This window comes from Alternaria novae-zelandiae (genome assembly GCF_023758075.1).
Source record: "Alternaria novae-zelandiae strain BMP 2774 chromosome Unknown scaffold_20, whole genome shotgun sequence".
Lineage (NCBI taxonomy): Eukaryota > Fungi > Ascomycota > Dothideomycetes > Pleosporales > Pleosporaceae > Alternaria > Alternaria novae-zelandiae.
In genome coordinates this window covers 310,829-328,494 of record NW_026056980.1, presented here as the reverse complement: position 1 = coordinate 328,494, position 17,666 = coordinate 310,829, and the positions used below count along the sequence as shown (strand labels likewise).

The following is a 17,666-nucleotide window of genomic DNA, read 5'->3' as shown; positions in this document are numbered from 1 at the left end:
GGCTTCCAGCATGTACAATGTCACTGAGGCTCCCTTCGCCGATATATCTTCACTGCCTCAGAATTGAGCCGCCCTCGAGACGCCCTTGCCGTGGCTGCGTCACCGCTTCGTTGCTTCCTGCTACTTGGTCCGACCCTCCCGCAATGCCGGTCCCCTTAGCAGCCGCACCGCAATGGTGTATACGACAATAGCAACGAGGCTCGCGCTCGCCCACGTCCCGTAAGACTGAAAGTATGTGAGGTCCCTCTGCTTGTAGCCAGCAATCTGCATCGACGTCGTTCGCAAAAGCCCGCTGAGAGAGCCAATGACCAGATAGTCCTTCAGACCAACATTGGCAAGATCCATCTTCAATGCGCGCTGATATGGTGGAAAAGAACGCGTTGATGGAGGATGGGTAAGCAATTTACGACTCAGCAGTGGCTTGGAAGGTTCCGATGACAAAGTTTTCCGCGGCTATGGCATCTAAACGATCGAGATAAGAGTGGTGGATGTAGGCTTCGGGATCTCGGTTCTCCATGCAGGGCTGAGGCACTCCTAGCTTGGCAACCTGAGAACAAAGAAACACCCACCGATCACTTTTCATATCGGCGCTACGGCATGTTGACAATGCTCCCCACGACAAGAGAGAAGTTCACAAACGACGAGCGGCGGAACAGAACGTTGACGCGACATCTATGGCAGCCGAATTGAGAGCATCCCGAAGTTCTCCGCCCACGTGCTGCGTTCACGAACCTAATTCGCTTATACCGCATGCTCATCTCGCACTCCCAGCCAAAGTCCTTCAGAGGCTGCGATGAACGCCCCTTTGCGGCCATGATCCCTGTGTTGGACGGCTTTCCGTGCGCCGGCACCACAGCCCGCCTGCGCCTTTGTCAGGGTCTCGGAAGCCAGTCTTCCACCCGGTAGTGATGAACGCCTGAAATGTCACTTCTAGTGACAAGGCTGGATTAAAGCATGCTGACAAGCAATCAAACATCAATGCCGGGAACACGTTTACCCCGCGCTCTCCTAGCATCCCTCACCACCTGGCAGCGCTTCATCGCAGCTAATACAGCTACATCAATCTCGAACAAGGAGCTTAAGAAACAATGGCGGTGCAGCAAGAAGAGCAGCGATATGCAGACGGCTTTGCTGAGTACGGCAACTTCTATGGCGGAACATCCTTCGAATACCTTGCGCCCCACCCGTCGATATCTCCAACAATAACAGGGAAGGCTGACGAGAATGTCACTTATCCGAACCATACTCACAAGGTGCCGCGAAAGCGGCAAGAGGCAGCAAGTCTTCCGTTGGCATCTTCCATTACTGAATCTGGGGCCAGTATCGCTATGCAGCCACTCACAGCCGATGGCATATCTCTCCAGTCTCGCAACGTCTTCTCACCACTGCGCGAAGGACCACTACTATCGCATAACCCTCAAATGGAACCCTTTTCCGAGCCCCCAACCAATGGATCCTCCCGACCTCCAGAAAGCAAAGACTCGCAAGCTGTTCGGCTACAATTCCCACAACGCGCGTCGAAGTCTTCTCCACCACAGCCTTTACGCTTCCTGAAACATGCATCAACAGTCCCTCCCACTCCTCCGATGTCTTGGGGGAGCACCGATAGCACTGAAGATGGTCTGTCAGACAGGATGCAATCCATGTATATCGCTTTTGATCATCCTTCGCCCTCCACTTCGACGCCACAACCACTGAAGGTCGTCCATGGCATCTCTGAGCGTGTGAGCACTGCCTACATGGCGAACGGTAATCGCAGCTCTAGCATGGGCTCATCCGTATTGCCAGATCTACCTGGGGGTCTAGATCAGTCATCACGAAGAAATATCTCTATATCCACCACGCAAAATATAGAGAGTGAAGCATCCGACATGAGTCCCGGCGATGCTCGAGCTGAGATACTGCGCAGACTGAGCAGGAAGGAGCCGCCATCAGATCGGAAGGGTGCATCTCCTTTCAAGAAGAGCTTCCTACTCAAAAGAGCGGCTACTACGCCAAATCCAGCTAGTAGTCCATCACAAAACGACCTGACCGATATTCTCGAAGAAGCTGCTGCAGAGGGTAGTCTTTCACTGGTTAGGGCAGTCATTAGTATGGGAGCTGATCCTATGTATCGATCAACTAGTAAGTTGAAGAAGGTGAAGCACGAGGCCCTAGCGAAAGCTACCATGAACGGACGAGCCAGAGTGGTCGACTATCTCTTGAGAGAGGGTGCCACTTACGGAGACGCAACAAAAAGAGAAGACTACACTCCGATGGATCGCGCACTGTTGGCGGCTGCCTATAAGGGACACGCAGACCTCATCGACTGTCTTGTACATCATGGCGCAAACCCAATGGCCGAGCAATGGCCAAGGGAGATGTATGACGCGCAACACTACTGGAATGAGATCCAAGTTCGCGTCACGAAGACGAGCTTCCTCGATGGCCTTTCGAAGTGGAAGAATGTCGATCGCGGTATGAGTACCATTAAACTCGTCATGCAGCATCAAAACTTCGATCCCACGGCCTTTGTTTCCGGCGCATTCGACAACAAGAGCGAAACAAAGAATTCCGGTGTTCCAAATCGCCCGTGGCAGACGACGTACGAGTACTCTGTTCTGTCTTGCTTCATTCGTGCCGGATGGGCAGATGCGGTGGAAGAGATGTTGAGCATGAAAGGCATGCCGAGGGACTACGAGAAAGAAGACGATGTCTTGCTGCATCAGGAGAAGCTTACAAGAGTCGTATCACCAATCAATGCATTGACGAAAGAAACCTGGGAGAAGCGACCGGAAGACGCACTTCGCATACTAAGGCTACTGATCGACAGAGGCTTCAATCTATGTCTCACGCAACGGACAGCCACAGATCTGGGCCCAAGGACAGCGCTTAGCCGTGCGATCTCAGCAGACGCTGCACAGGCGGTCGAACTCATCTTGCAGACCAAAGGCAGTTTGGTACGAGAGGAAATCTCCTTCCGACGAAACAAAAAAGAGACCAAAGCACTACCACTCGCCACTGCCCTCTCACTCGACTCGCTGGAGACAGCGCGTGTGCTTCTCAGAGCAGGCGCACATCCCCGCGACCCAGCTTTCGAAGACATGAACGTCCTGCAGTTCGCCGCGTACCAAAACAGTCCGACCAACACAACAATGCTCGAAGAAATGATCGGCCTCGCCCCAGAACTAACATACGACGCCTTGAGCTATGCCATAAAGGGCTCCAACAAAGACGCAGTGCGCGTCCTTCTCAACGCCATCTCTGCAGCAGCCCTGCGCGAACAAATCGCCGCTCTACCGCCCATATACGACATGCTGCTGCACTGCACTCCACCCACCAGACCAGAAGTCCAGACCCAGTACCTTGAGCTGATCGATATGGTGGTCCAATGGGATGTCGGATATGCGTTGCAGCGACCCAGGCTTTCGGCGATTTTGTCGGCGATTCGGAAAGACAACTACATCGGTATGGAGAAGTTACTCCAGAACGGCGTGGTGGATGGCAGGAGTTTGGTCTTAAACAGCAAGGCGCAGCCGTGCGGCGAGTTAGGGACATGGACTATGCTCGAGTGCTGCGAGTTAACGGATCGGAGTGCGGAGTGGTTGGGTTTGCTGAGGAGTTATGGGGCGCCGCTGTATCATTGATACTTACTGATATCCCGCGTAAAATGTTTGATAGCTGCTTCAACCTCGGGCTTCCGTCCCCATTTCCCCTTGTACTTGCCACCTTGCTGCTTAATCCTCTCTCTCTTCGTTTCAGCAACCCATTCTCCGCGGAACCTCTGTCTGAGCTTTGCTTCTCCCTCTTGTGCCATCTTCCTCTTCGTGCTTCCTTCTCGCCCGTTGACATGACCTTGGTTGACTGGATTGGACGCGACCCATTCCTCGAGCTGTGGTCTGAGCTTGGGGCCCCAGACAGATTCACCAGCATCCAGATCATCATACGTTATAGCAGGGGTATCTTCCGGAAACGGAGATTGCTGGAGCACGAAATTGGCTTGCACCTCGCGCTTCAGCGCGACCATGTGCGAAACAGTACCGCAAGCGACACCTAGATCGTGCGCAAAGCTGCGAACGTAGAAGCCAGAACATACCGTCAATCTAATCCGTGCCGCAGGTGCTGAGGCCGGTGTCTTCTCGCCGGGGAAGGCGAAGTCATGCTGTCCCGCATCATACCATTCCAGTAAATCACACCTCTTCACTTCCATTTCCCTACTTTCCAAAGCGTGAGGCAACTCCTTGCCCTGTCGCACATAATCGCAAGCCTTGATGCCGTTTATTTTCAGTGCAGAGTACACGGGTGGGACTTGCTGGATGGTTCCTAGAAAGTTGGGCAGTTGTTCCTCGACAAGCTGACGAGTCACGTGCGAGGCGTCTGCTCTTGTCTCCATAGTTCCAGTACAGTCGTAGCTGTCGGTACTCATGCCAAATAAAATGGTGGTGTCGTAGCTTTTGTCACATGCTAGGTACTGTGAGAGCGATCTTGTGCCACGTCCGATGCCTACGATGAGCACGCCGGAGGCCAGGGGATCGAGCGTGCCGCCATGACCTAGGCGGAATACTTGGTCGGAGGATTTGCTGGTGCGTTTCGGTTGGTGCTTGCGAAGTGGCGCAAAGGTAGCGGATGAAGCGAATGTTGACTGGAGTTTGAGAAGTACGTCTGCTGAAGAGACATTCGCAGGCTTCACCACAGCTATATAGAGTCAGCAGCCAGGTGTGGGTGGGAGACGGTGAGATCACCTACCGAAAACTCCTTCTAGCACTTGCTCGTGTTGCTCCGCGACAGCCTTCTCGTTATCGTCTTCCATCGTATCGCAAGTCACGTTATGTCGCGTCGTGAACTTCCGGTCCTGTTGCGCTAGAGGGAAGAATTGTCTAGATCGCGGGGCTAGCGCGTTCTGAAGTTCGCCCCACCTCACGCCCTACGCCTTGCATGCCTCGCAATATCTAGCAGTCGGCCAGAGACAGCCCGAGGTCCTTTGCAGTGTACTGCATTCGCTTGCTAACCTAGATCTATACGCGATCACTTGGTAGGATTGCATCGGTAGCGGCGCCGACTTCGGGCTGACGCCTTCGTCCTACATCCATTTCCAGCCATCGTCATCATCGCCAAAACAACACTCGCGACTTCTAGAGCCATGGATCATCAACAAGTGGACAACTGGAATTTTCAATCATGGAACGAAGATACGATCGACCCTTCATGGTTCGACAACTTCCTCGCTACAGATGTCGGCCAGGGTGCGACTAACGCTGCACCTGATGCTCCTGCCGCATTCAGCATCGACGACGACTTGGCAATCGACCCGAACCTCCAAGACTTTACGTTGGGAGACACATTGCAACCATTGAGTGGTATGACTTCACCAAGTTATCCATTCGACGCGTACCAGCCGACTGAGTTTCACGAGCGCCCACAACCGCAGCGTCATCACACACTCCCCCGCCGTCGAAGCAAGTACTTTAAGCGAAGATCAACGGGCACTGTCAGCCCGATGGTGATACCGAGTGGAAGTCCTCGACACGAAGAGGGTCAGTCATTGGCCATTCAGCGCTGGCGGAACTCGCCGCCTGAAGACGAGGCCGCATCTCTGTCGGCCATCTACCATGCCCTGGAGGATAGACCCATAGGCCATTCACCACGTATCAGTCGGCCTTCCAGCGGCGATGCCTTCCGCAAGTATCGCGGCCCTTCCTCTACCACAAGTCTCGATAGCGCCGCAAGCGAATCCTCATTACGATCCGCGAATTCGAGCCGCTCCGCCACGTCGCAATCGAAGCGTCGCAGTCAAGCCAAGACAAGAAGCAAGGGAAGAGTCAGGGGCAACATGCTGGACCCTGATCGTATATTCAAGTGTACCTTCTGCTGCGACACCTTCAAGCACAAGTACGACTGGAAGCGACACGAGATATCGCTGCATCTAAACCTCGAAAGCTGGATGTGCACGCCGCACGGAGCTTCTGTGGTGCTACCTCTTACGGGTAGAGTACACTGCGCCTACTGTAGTGCACTGGATCCAACACCCCAGCATCTGCAGAAACACAATCATGCGGCATGCACGGACGGCAATAACAGCCCGCGTATTTTCCACCGCAAAGATCACCTCACACAGCACCTTCGTCTAGTCCACGGACTGGAAACACTACCTCTCATCGACGACTGGAAACTTGAGACTCTGCCAGTAAAATGTCGCTGTGGTATATGCAACACCAATCTAAGTAGCTGGGATGAGAGAGCAGACCACCTCGCCGCACATTTCAAAGAGGGCAAAACCATGGCCGATTGGAAAGGGGATCACGATTTCGAACCAGCTGTCGCTGCCCGTGTCATCAACGCGTTTCCGCCCTACCTACTTGCCGAACAAGCGAAGACCGTTGTACCCTTCTCTGCCACGAACCCCGGATCCATCGACCATACAAAGCAGATGATATCGCAGATCCAACGGGAAGAGTTTCAACGGGAAGAAGAGCCAGTACAGGAGTCGCCGAAAGAAGTCACTCAGACACCTGACCATCAAGCTTTTGAAGATTCTTTAGAGGCTCTTCGAAACCTTTCTACGCAGCACGACTATGACTTTGCGAAGGTTTTGACGCGCCATCTTAGTCGCTTTGCGAGACAGCAGATGTTGTCGGGTATTATACCGACGGATGAGATGTTTCAACGCGAGTCCCGGAGATTGTTATATCAGGATGCAGATGATGCGGTGAGGAAGCGAAATGACCCGTTATATACCAGACAAATGCTAACGTGTACCCTAGTGGAACCAAACAGTAGCAGACAATCCGAATTGGTTGCAAGACTTTCGCCGTCGTAGTGGGCTCGAAGGAAGTCCTAGTACATGATACCAATGCTACCTTAGCGCGATACCCAACAATCCTTCTACATGTGCTTCAAACTCCTCCTATGCCGTATCGCGATCTTGAAATATTGCGCCCGCTTCTTATCAGATGGTACCACCTTGCAGAGTCACTTGGTCTTTGAGGTAGGACAGATCAACACTGCTCACCTCCCCAGCTTCTTCAAAGAAGCGTAAGGCGCGATTACCAGTCCAAATCGGATTCTCATCGCCTGTACCGTCGTTAGCTCTTTTGCTATAGCTGAGATGCTACCCAAGAAAAAGGTCTCACCAATCCAGTGCCCAGCCTTCGGGATCGACTCAGCGACAATGTCATCGCCGATCTGCGACCATACCTGTTCCAACAGCGACACAGGCCCAAAGCTCACCTCACCACCCAGCGCCAACAACGGCATCTGCAACCTATGTCCACTTCCAAAAATGGAAGTAAAGTATGCCTCGTCATCCCACGCCGCCGCAAAGTATTCCATACCGCTCCTCAGAAATCCCGGCTTCGCAATCTCATTCGTATACCTTTGCAAATGATTGTCACTCACAGCCGCTGTACCAGAATAACTCGCATGAAAGAAATACCAACTCAACATCTGTTTCTCGCGATCTCGAACGAAGAACTCAGCTGCATCAGGCACGGCAAAGAACGCAAGCTGCCAGTTCTGATATAAGCTAGGACTCTGGACGGTTAAAGGATATCCATATCCTGGGAGAGCGTATTCGGCGAGGATGATGGCTTTGACGAGCGAAGGATGTTCGATAGCGAGGGAAGTCGCTAGTCCTACACCCTTATCGTGCGCGAAGACATATGTGGATGAGATGTTGAGGTAGTCTAGGATGGCCTTGAGGTCTGCACTCGCGGCTGCAGCGGTGTAGTTCTTCGAAGTGGGGATAGACGAGTCGCCACATCCGCGGATGTCTGGGGCGATTACCGTGTCTGCTTCCATATTAGTATTCGATGCTCTCATCAAGTATGATGTGCGAAGACATGCAGTTTTGCGCTAGGATGGGTCCGATGGTATGCCACGTCAACGAGTGCTGGGGAAAGCCATGCACGAGCAAGACGGGCGGTCCTTCGCCGTGGTATCGAAAGTGGATCGAGACGTCGTCAAGCTGGATGCGCTCGTGTTCCCAGTCATCGAAATTCGATAATTGCGCGAACGCGAACTTTGGTACAGCAAATGCAACAGTGCTAATGATGGTAGTGAGCTTCATACTGGGGGGTAGACAGATCCGCCGTAAATTACCACAATACTGTCAACATGCGCGGCTTTATCTATCCTCACATACCCGCAGTCGTCGATATCCTGAAGGCCATACATTGGGTCTCCTACGCCTTCTTGGCTCGAAGCGCTGTTGCTTTACTACTCTTTCCTATTGCGCTACTCGATTGTCTTGGCAGGGCACAAGAAAGCTGACTGAGCTTACACGATGCATCGGACTTAAGCATGTAGCTTAGTAAACTTGATGCATCGCCAAGTCGGAGCGGGCAAATAGTTGGAACATGTGCACAGTCGGGGTAACAGTTGGCAGAACTCATGTGTGGTCTACTCGATTTGCTCTAGATGCTCTCTGCCAAGGGCGCCCATGTCTTGTCATACCATGGACGCCGCCACGGAAAGCAACAACCTCATATTGAATGATCTGAAACCCATGAGAGGGTACGGGACTGCTGGTTGGGTCGTGGGGAGGATGCGATTGGGAGTGGTGCAACGAGTCAAGCTCAAACTCGGTCCACAAATACCATCGCATTCTGGAAGGGAATTTCGAAGCTAGAAGTCTACATCATCTCAGAGACTATCTACGTATCAACATTTAGTAGCGCGTATGCAGCAAAGTCTCCTTGAGCTGCGCTCATGATACAAGGCGGAGCCTCCGCTTCTCGACAAAATTGCAGGATGGCAAGCAGACATTCAGCAAGCACACGAGACCCTTGGTTCAATAGAACCTGTGAGATCTGTCCATTGCATGCCTTCTGGAAGGTCCCGCTGACATCTACATCAGACCTTCTTGACCTCGGCAAAGCAGGAAGCTTTCGTTAACCCACCGCCAGTCCTCGGACTACCACCACCAGAACAGCCGAGGACGTCCCACGATATCTCCACCACAGACACACTACGCTCACGTCCAATCGATTTTCATTACGTTACGAAGGTTATGGTCATTACGCACGAAACCTCACTGCTTCCCCGAAGCTTTACGAAGCACCCGCACCAAGCAGCTGGACCTATAACTTTCACTAAGGACCCTACGATAAAGTGCTCGTCGACGCATGCGCGGCGCCACAACGCAAATTAAGAGGACCTATGGACCCATGACTTGTCTGATCGCCTGATCAATCTTCTCATCAATCTCCTCTTTGTGTTCAGAGAAATAATCCCCGACGAAAGATGCTACTTCTTCTTGCGTATAACAACCCCCTTCTGGGAGACAATACTACGACGGCATCAGTATATCACACAAAAAGTGCTTTTGCAATCTAAAACATACCTCTGCAGCTGGCGTAGCTTTCACCACCGCCTTGACTTGCGGTGCACAGGCAGCGAGTACGTCAGCGATAAACCCCAGGATATACACCGCCGCGACAGTGAAGATGAGGAGCTTGATGGTAAGGAGGACGAGGTCGATCTTCGTCTTTCGCGTTTCTTCGTCGAATTCTGCCTGGATCCTTGCGAGCTCACCGTCGTTTTTCTGAGCTTCCAGGTCCAACTTGAACTGCTGTTCTGGTGTTCGCGTGCTGGTGGCTGGAACACGCCATGATAGCTCTGGGGTCGCGGTTGCGGTATAGGCCGGGAGGATGTCCTTTTCGTTGAACATGGTTGCGTCTACTGTGGATGTATTTGCTTGGTAGAGCGGGTGATAGACGAAAGATTTGAGTGGGAGTTTGAAAGTGGTATGAAGGAAACAATTTTGGGACGCAAGTGCAGGCTTTTTTGTAGAGCAGGCGCGCGGGCTGCGCCTCGTCGAGAACCGTGGTTGGCATTCGCGCTACGACACGGTCAGTACCCTTATGACTTCTACCAACGTTTATTCGCTCAATTAGATGATGGCAGCCTAGCAGGAAATCTGGTTCTATTTCATGGTGCCCAGGAAGCCGAAGGTCTACAGTCGTGCCTCATCGAATGACTGGCATCGACACCCACTCTAGAACTCGTGATCTTGCCCCAACATGCCCACCTGAAACTAAGCTGCGTGCTTTGTATAGATCGAAACTTCTTAGTCTGGGTCGCTATGTTCCAGGTCCGCAGCAATGTAAGGAATTTCGGCGCCCTCCTCGACCTGTGAAACGTCTACGATCCCTTCCTTCATGGACTCTTCAGACCTGCGATGGCGCTTCAGTCGCACTTGGGCACGCGCGTCCAAGCCAACATACTCTTGAAGTGGGTTTGACTCAACAGTATTGGCCATGTGGTAGCTATAGTACTGTTACTTTGAGACTTCGAGGAAGAGACGTGGTTACCATACATGAAGCCGTGACCCTCCATTGGGTTGAAGTCTTTGACGATGGTGCATCCCGCAGTTGCCGCGACTAGGGCCCTGACCTCCGCTGCTTTCGCGCTGTTCACAGGGCCATCTCTTCCTCGGACGATGACCTATCATGGTTAGCACTCGGTACGGCGATTGAGTGTAACTTGTATTCTTACTGTCCAGAGATAGTGATCTTTTGGTACCGCGGGCATGATGTTGTAGTTGGTATTGGGATGCTTGGCGTCGGGAGCGGCTGAGTTGAGGTAATTGTTTGTGATGGCGATTGAATCTACTGTTGGGTAGTAGAGTTGAGAAGTCAAGGTTACTTGGGTAAATTGATATCTTATATCTGGCCGTTTGCGAAGATGCGGAGCCCGACGTAGGCAGCGAGTATCTTACCTGCCTTTACCTTGCGCTTTGCGGTGTGACCACGGATGAATCTTTGTTAGCATAGAGGGACACAAACGAGGGTAATGCGATTCATGACATGTGCCATTCGACAGGCGTGTCTCATTGTCTGCTCTATGGCTCGCCCTGTGTAGCTCAATTGAACCATCTCAAAACAAAATCCCCCCGTGGTGACTGCATAAGAGCTTTTGCAGTCGTGGATAGAGCTTGTCGCCCCTTGTAGCTGCCAGGGTGACCGTTCGGGGTGCTCGCGCCATGAGCAGTGGAGGCAGCGCTGACCTTAGCCAAACCGAGCTATACTACGTACTCAAGGTGCCAAGAGAAGCGAAAAGTCATGGAGGCCGCGAAGTCGGCGATGAGAATGGTGATGGAAGAAAAAAGGGTGTGTCGCTTGCAGTTGCCGTGCAATAAGCCGTTCAGCTACCCCGGATTCGTAACGCCAACTATGACGCTTCGGTCGATCTTCACCCCGCATGTCGATTTATCCTCCAACACGAACCCACTAAACCACGCGCAGCCCGCGTCACATGAACACCGTTGCATCAGCATATTACTACGACTAAATGATAGCCCAATTGACGAATCATATGTGCTGTCAGGTCGCCGTGAGGTGTTGATCTCTACAGCGGGCCGACATTCCTGCACGGTTGTCGGCAACCGTCCCTCGGCTAGGTGGTATGGGTGTGCGCTGGTGTATGTCTTCGTCGCATGACGGTCGTTGAATGATGTACATGGCGCGAGCTACCCCTGTCGATGCTTGGGAGTACGGGCAAGCTTCATATAAGTGGAAGCTTGGGGCCCCGCAGTGTTGCTTGTCGTCTCTTGTCGCTGCACCCTCACCTTGACCGCATTTCAGCTTGACGCTGTCGCATTGCCCACGTTGAATCGACAATCGCATAGTTCGCTCGACGCGCACGACAATGGCCGACGACCGAAAACCTTCGATCGAGCATATCTCGGATGACAAAATCGCGCCTACTACTCTGGAAGCAGGAAATGGGGTCATCGATGGGCATCGCAAGCTGGTCCCACCGCCGTTGGTGGCTGCTATGAGTGCCGAGGAAAGGATTGAAGCAGAGAAGAGGATGCGACGGAAGATCGATACGAGATTGTTGCCGATGATCATCCTGATGTACATCATGAGTATGTCTTGGTAGATGGCCGCGGGTGGGCAGCGCTAATAATGCCCAGATTACCTCGATAGGAACAATATCGCTGCCGTTCGCCTAGCAGGTCTTCAAGACGAGCTGGAACTCACGAGTGTGCAGTATCAAGTATGTGATTGCTGAAATCACCAGCAAGTTTCTCACTAACTTGACTAGACAACCGTCTCCATTTTGTTCGTGGGCTATATCTTGATGCAGATCCCATCGAATTTATTTCTCAACAAGACAGGAAAACCAGCCATTTACCTCCCGACGTGCATGATCATTTGGGGTATCATATCGGGCGCTACCGCGGCATGCCAGAACTTCGCTGGACTGGTGGTGTGTCGTTTCTTCCTTGGATTCATCGAGGCCGCGTACTTCCCAGGATGTCTGTTCTACCTCAGCGCTTGGTATACGAGGAAGGAGCTGGGTCTGAGAACGGCGGTTCTTTACTCTGGAAGTTTGATCTCGGGTGCCTTCGGTGGGCTCATCACCGCGGGGATCACGAGTAATATGGATGGCACGCAGGGCTTGAGAGCGTGGCGTTGGGTGTTCATAATCGAGGTAAGTATCGCACGCGCTGAGCCGGGTGTCTGGGATGTTAGCTGATTCTTCAGGGTATCATTACCGTCGCGATTGCCTTCGGCGCCTTCTGGATCCTACCCAACTTCCCTCGAACAACTTCCTGGCTCACAGAGGAAGAACGCCAACTCGCCGTCTACAGGCTCCAGGAAGACGTTGGCGAAGACGACTGGGTCTCGGCGGAGTCACAAACCTTCTTCCACGGTCTAAAGCTTGCGTTACTCGATATCAAGACTTGGGTGCTTACAATCATGCTTCTAGCAAACGTATCCTCGGCCAGTGTTACCAACTTCTTCCCAACGGTGGTCAAGACGCTAGGATACCCAAACATCGAGACACTTCTGTTAACAGCGCCACCTTATGTTCTCGCAGTCATCACCACCTACCTCAACGCCTGGCATGCCGACCGCACCGGCGAACGGTTCTTCCACATCGTCCTCCCTCTCTGCGTCGGCGTAGCAGCCTTCATCCTTGCCGCCGCTACGACTGCAACAGCACCTCGCTACGTCGCCATGATGCTCATGGTACCTGGTGTATATACTGGATACGTCGTAGCTCTGGCCTGGATCTCCAACTCTCTGCCTCGTCCGCCAGCGAAGAGGGCGGCTGCACTGGCTTTCATCAACGCGATCAGTAATACGAGCTCGATTTATGCAAGCTACATGTATCCTCAGCCAAAGAGTGGTCCGGCGGATTTGACAGTTCCCCTGAGTGTGGATTGCGCAACTGCAGCACTGGCCATTATCATGGCGGTCATTATGCGCATTATACTGGGGCGGCTAAACAAGAAACTTGCTCGTGGAGAACACGTTGAAGGAGCAATCAACGCTGTCCCTGGGGTTGGTGCCGAGAGAGGTTTCAGATTCTTGATCTAGAGACTTGGAAACTGGAGATTGTAGGGTAGTGAGTTGGATATAGAGATGATTAGCAGGATTGTGCATCGATTGGTCCCCCTGTTTTGCTTCTTTGCCACCCCCTTCTCCCGTCACCTCACTGGATGACGACGCGTACAGGTGCTGAGACAACAGTTCCCCTCTTCAAATTGCTTTTCCTCAGTGTCTCAATCAGAATTACTCGTGATACATGTGTGAAGGCTGGTGAGTGGCTGGATGTTGACTTGGCGAGATACTGGAAGGTTCCATATCGTCATCGGCCCGAACAAGGCTTAGCGTCTATCGCGAGCTTTGGCCACCCAGGCAGCGCGTCGCGCGACGACTCACCACGTTTTATCGCAGCCCATCCCAGCAGCACATCATCCGTCGAGGATTCAGCAGCACATTCGTACGACACATCACTATCGGCCCGCTTCACCAGAGTTGCCAATACACCTTTCACTGCCGGGGACCATAGAGTGAACGCCTTGCGATAGCTAGCGTCACACTCTGTTAGCGCTCTGTGCACACACGATGCACCTCCACGCGACCACAGGAACAGCGCCGATTATTCAACGCAGACCTTGATCACTTTCGCGTCGGGAATCGCACAACATCAATCACTTCGATACTGTGTAACTTTCGAAGAACCAATCAATACCATCACTCAAGGCAACCACGCGTTGTCAGCTGACGCCACCTGCATATCTTCTGCAAACTTCAAAAGCACAACTTGGAGATCAACCTCATTATGGATTTTTCGAACAGTGCCTTTAGGGCTATGCCGAACTCTAAAGTCTCCGACGACACCATGTCTCATGCAAACCTCGTAATGGCATGTCGATGGGGCTGGACGAGCACCCCGGACGAAGGAGCAAACAACCCCTTCGCCTCTTCATCTACCTCGCAACAAATACCCGCCTCTACGTTCAACAACATCCGGACCAAGCGTTTTGCGCCGTGCCAAGGTCGTCTCTATCACCAGCTACTCTGCTCTCACCGCATCCGAACAGACCTTGTTGAGGACTGTGGCGAAAACTGCATCGATCCATATGGCGACACGGTTGACGCTGCCTTTATATGTAACGAATGCATCCAAGCAGAAGCCGCGAAGATTTGGGAGCAACGGCAAGCGGCGCATAACGCGACCTACCCTCCTATGGGTCAAATGAGTAAAGAGCAGTACGAGCAATGGTATGCCGAGCACCGACAGCTCGAAGCAGAGTTCTCGCGCGACCAGCGAGTATACGAGTTGGAAATTAAAGCAAAAACACGACCGAGCAACATTTGCTCTGCCCTGGAAGCTAGCAAAGAGGAGATGGACTTTGCGACCGAGCTTGACACATTATCTCTTTCTTTGATGGCGTCAAATAACTCAAACGCCGAGCAAGCACAATACCAGCCTCAGGGACGTACCCGAACGAGCTTGGCGACAGATCCTGATGAGCAGCTCCATTGGAACTTGAACACGCTTGCTTTGGATCGCGGCGCATGTGGTATTGAGTACTCGCAGCCGAGTAGTGGAGTGTCTCCAACACGGCAACTGGACCCGGAGGAGCTGTGGAGGAAGCCGCGGAATTGAGAGCTTGTACACTGTTCTTAGTCTGGCGTACATGTCGTGTTGATTAGCGATTGCATAGGTTTGGCGTCTGGAAAACTCCACGCACGTGGAAGTGTTTGTGTAAGACTTTCTTGTAAGCAATAAATGTCTTGTCTAGCGACTCTGCTATCCAAACGACGTAAAACCGTTCTGTTCTGAGTTTGCCAGTGATTCGCATGAAGCTACGCAGCCACACGAAGTTTGTGGTCCGATGTGGGGCGTAGTGATGTGTCAAAGCATTAGCACGACGCACACTGCCCCTCATGCAAAGACAGCACACGTCCTATGGGAAGACTGCTTGGCTCTTCCTTGATCGAGCGTTTTACGTCGAAAAGACCCGCTTTGAAACCGCTGCAGCATTCTGACGACTGAGACTATATACGTTGCATTTGAGAATTTCTCTATCGAAATATATTCGGAGCCTTGGCGCAATGGTAGCGCGTTGGTTTTCGGTCAGAAAGCATAAACACCAAAGGTACATTTCACCAATCACCTCCCATTCCAGCACCATCTAACAGTTTCTCAGGTTGTGGGTTCGATCCCCATGGGCTTCGTCTTCTTTTTGGCCGTTCTATAAAGTACTGCGTTTCGGGGGTCCGCATGAAGTTTAGAACAAGCCGAGAAAAGAATTTGACGAGCCGCCGAGTGATCCCCACAACCAGCAGTAAGAGTGTGAGTGCAACCTGGTTATGTACCTCGCTGCCCCCGCACCGCGGCTGAGTAGATTCGATTTTTTTATTCTTTTTGTTATTTTTGTGCCTTAAAAGAGCAAGGCTGCTAGACGTTGACGATGTTTGCCTGACGGCCTCGTTGCAGCATTACCCCGCAATCTGCCTTCCAACGGCAGATCAACTGCGCAAACAGCCTCATTCTTGCTGGGTCAAATGTTCATGGTGTAATACACTACTCTGGCCATCTCTACTTCAATAGTTCCTCTACCACTTCTCCAGCATAGGCCTCACATCAACCTCATTAACCCAGCCCCTTCGTCCTTGAGTGTGTAGCCCCCAGTAAACCTCTGCAATATCGTCACTCCCAATACTCGCCTCTTCCGGTTTCCCCTCGATGTATTTCTTCGTAAGCTCGATATCGATCACACCATCAATGATCGCGTGCGCGACGTGTACACCTTGCGGACCGAATTCTTTGGCGAGGCTCGTGGATAAAGCGCGTAAGGCGAACTTTCCGGTCGAGAAAGATGACATTTGGGCGTTGGATTTCACGCTGGCTGTCGCACCCGTGAAGATAAGGGTTGGTGGGTAGGTGCCGGCAGGCGGGTTGGACTGTACGTGCGTGAGGAGGAGGGGGATGGCGTTCTGGGCGATGTGGAATGCTCCTTTTCTACACGATTGAGATTTGTTAGTACTGTGTACATGTCGACATTGGAACGACATAAACTCCATTCAGAATAACGTACACGCTAACCTCCCACCCCATTCCAAATTCCTCCGTCGTCAATTCCAGAAATGGCTTCCTAGACGGCCTTGCACTTGCGTTGAAGATCATCGCTGCGACAGGCGCCCCGCCGTGGACTTCTCTGATCTTCGCAAACGCGTTCTTGACGCTCTCTTCGCTGCTGACGTCCGTGGAAATGCCGATAGCCTCACCACCGGACTTGTTTATTTCTTCGGCAAGAGCATCAAAGTTAGATGGATTGCGAGCTAGAAGGACAACGGGGTAGGACTTCGCGAAGTGGCGAGCGAGGGATGCGCCGGTGCCTGAGCCGACACCCGCGATGATGGCGATGGGTTTGTTGGTCATGGCCGTTGCGCTTCCGATGTCTGTATTTTGAGAGTGTGATAGAAGCTGTAGGTAAGATGGGTCGTCCCGCTTCTGTTTGTAATAAGAAAAGATGGATTTGTGTTCCATATGAGCAAGGACAGCTGAGGTTATGGAAGGTACGTTGGATAGCTACGCAGCTTCAATGTTTCGTAAGCATCACGATGTGGAAGAAATTCGAAGTGAATTCGATCAGTAATCTGGGGCACTCTATACCTAGGCATTTCATAGCATCTTGTTGGTAAGCGCTAGCTTCGATTCTGTGTACCGTGTTACTCAGCAGAATCATATCTAGGTAATGGGTCATTCTGTGGAGTAAAGCGTAAAGTGTGAGGTACGGAGGGATTTCAGACCGTTTACGGCCTTAAATTATGCCCATTCAATCTCCCGAGGTCATGTTAGTCGTATCAGTCGTCACGCTGTTAGAGGTGTTCGATGGTGTCTACGTCAGTCGCTGACCCCTCCCTGGCGATCATCGCCTAGCTGCATGCTAGCGATGGCAGTAGTAGAGATCTAGATACTGGACTTTCTCATGTGTTAGTAGACAGCGGTGTTTGCTGGGCGACTAGACTTGCGATCTGTCTGGTGCATGTTGCAAGTCAACAGCAATGAAGGTGTACCCGGACTTCCGCTCGCACAGCGATGTGGCCTGTGCGTACCTGCCCATGGAGGCACGCGTCCACGCGTCTGCATGCCCCAAACATCAAACATCGCGTCGTCGCGCGCTCTCCAAAACTCGAGGCAAAGAACGCGCAATTTGTCTATATTGCGTACTGTCGGCACCAGCGCAATGAAAAGACTGCACCGTTGTTGCCACCGTGTCGCACAAGGTCCTATCCTCGCAAGGACGCGTCGGTCGATATGACGGATCGACGGATGTCGCAATAGTCATGAACTTTCGACCACTGCAGTCCCCGCTTCTCGCACTGAAATCCGAGGTCACTCGACATAAGCATTCGGGCGCGATCATTAGTAACTAT

The 17,666-nt window shown here is 52.3% G+C and overlaps 9 protein-coding genes and 1 non-coding gene across 10 annotated transcripts; 5 read left to right on the top strand and 5 right to left on the bottom strand.

The window, feature by feature from the left end:
- Window positions 1–1,088: 1,088 nt before the first annotated feature.
- J4E88_008645 (uncharacterized protein) lies at window positions 1,089–3,626 on the top strand (the record flags this gene model as incomplete). The annotated part of the gene is made up of 1 exon (XM_049402254.1): window positions 1,089–3,626. The coding sequence occupies one exon, from the start codon at window positions 1,089–1,091 to the stop codon at window positions 3,624–3,626; it is 2,538 nt and encodes an 845-aa protein (XP_049251925.1).
- A 3-nt stretch (window positions 3,627–3,629) lies between these two features.
- Window positions 3,630–4,789, bottom strand: J4E88_008644 (uncharacterized protein; the record flags this gene model as incomplete). Its single annotated transcript, XM_049402253.1, has 3 exons — window positions 3,630–3,632; window positions 3,671–4,674; window positions 4,726–4,789. 3 exons carry the CDS (start codon window positions 4,787–4,789, stop codon window positions 3,630–3,632), a joined length of 1,071 nt encoding a protein of 356 aa, XP_049251924.1.
- A 330-nt stretch (window positions 4,790–5,119) lies between these two features.
- J4E88_008643 (uncharacterized protein) lies at window positions 5,120–6,824 on the top strand (the record flags this gene model as incomplete). The annotated part of the gene is made up of 2 exons (XM_049402252.1): window positions 5,120–6,685; window positions 6,741–6,824. The coding sequence occupies 2 exons, from the start codon at window positions 5,120–5,122 to the stop codon at window positions 6,822–6,824; spliced, it is 1,650 nt and encodes a 549-aa protein (XP_049251923.1).
- A 160-nt stretch (window positions 6,825–6,984) lies between these two features.
- On the bottom strand, window positions 6,985–7,776 carry J4E88_008642 (uncharacterized protein; the record flags this gene model as incomplete). The annotated part of the gene is made up of 1 exon (XM_049402251.1): window positions 6,985–7,776. The coding sequence occupies one exon, from the start codon at window positions 7,774–7,776 to the stop codon at window positions 6,985–6,987; it is 792 nt and encodes a 263-aa protein (XP_049251922.1).
- A 1,357-nt stretch (window positions 7,777–9,133) lies between these two features.
- On the bottom strand, window positions 9,134–9,646 carry J4E88_008641 (uncharacterized protein; the record flags this gene model as incomplete). Its single annotated transcript, XM_049402250.1, has 2 exons — window positions 9,134–9,184; window positions 9,320–9,646. The coding sequence occupies 2 exons, from the start codon at window positions 9,644–9,646 to the stop codon at window positions 9,134–9,136; spliced, it is 378 nt and encodes a 125-aa protein (XP_049251921.1).
- Window positions 9,647–10,045: 399 nt separating this feature from the next.
- On the bottom strand, window positions 10,046–10,509 carry J4E88_008640 (uncharacterized protein; the record flags this gene model as incomplete). The annotated part of the gene is made up of 4 exons (XM_049402249.1): window positions 10,046–10,151; window positions 10,203–10,244; window positions 10,295–10,422; window positions 10,474–10,509. 4 exons carry the CDS (start codon window positions 10,507–10,509, stop codon window positions 10,046–10,048), a joined length of 312 nt encoding a protein of 103 aa, XP_049251920.1.
- Window positions 10,510–11,625: 1,116 nt separating this feature from the next.
- Window positions 11,626–13,310, top strand: J4E88_008639 (uncharacterized protein; the record flags this gene model as incomplete). The annotated part of the gene is made up of 4 exons (XM_049402248.1): window positions 11,626–11,848; window positions 11,897–11,979; window positions 12,028–12,417; window positions 12,471–13,310. The coding sequence occupies 4 exons, from the start codon at window positions 11,626–11,628 to the stop codon at window positions 13,308–13,310; spliced, it is 1,536 nt and encodes a 511-aa protein (XP_049251919.1).
- Window positions 13,311–14,058: 748 nt separating this feature from the next.
- Window positions 14,059–14,889, top strand: J4E88_008638 (uncharacterized protein; the record flags this gene model as incomplete). The annotated part of the gene is made up of 1 exon (XM_049402247.1): window positions 14,059–14,889. One exon carries the CDS (start codon window positions 14,059–14,061, stop codon window positions 14,887–14,889), a length of 831 nt encoding a protein of 276 aa, XP_049251918.1.
- A 435-nt stretch (window positions 14,890–15,324) lies between these two features.
- Window positions 15,325–15,461, top strand: J4E88_008637. The gene has a single exon. It is a non-coding gene; the product is annotated as a tRNA-Arg (tRNA).
- Window positions 15,462–15,842: 381 nt separating this feature from the next.
- J4E88_008636 (uncharacterized protein) lies at window positions 15,843–16,668 on the bottom strand (the record flags this gene model as incomplete). Its single annotated transcript, XM_049402246.1, has 2 exons — window positions 15,843–16,248; window positions 16,325–16,668. 2 exons carry the CDS (start codon window positions 16,666–16,668, stop codon window positions 15,843–15,845), a joined length of 750 nt encoding a protein of 249 aa, XP_049251917.1.
- Window positions 16,669–17,666: the final 998 nt, after the last annotated feature.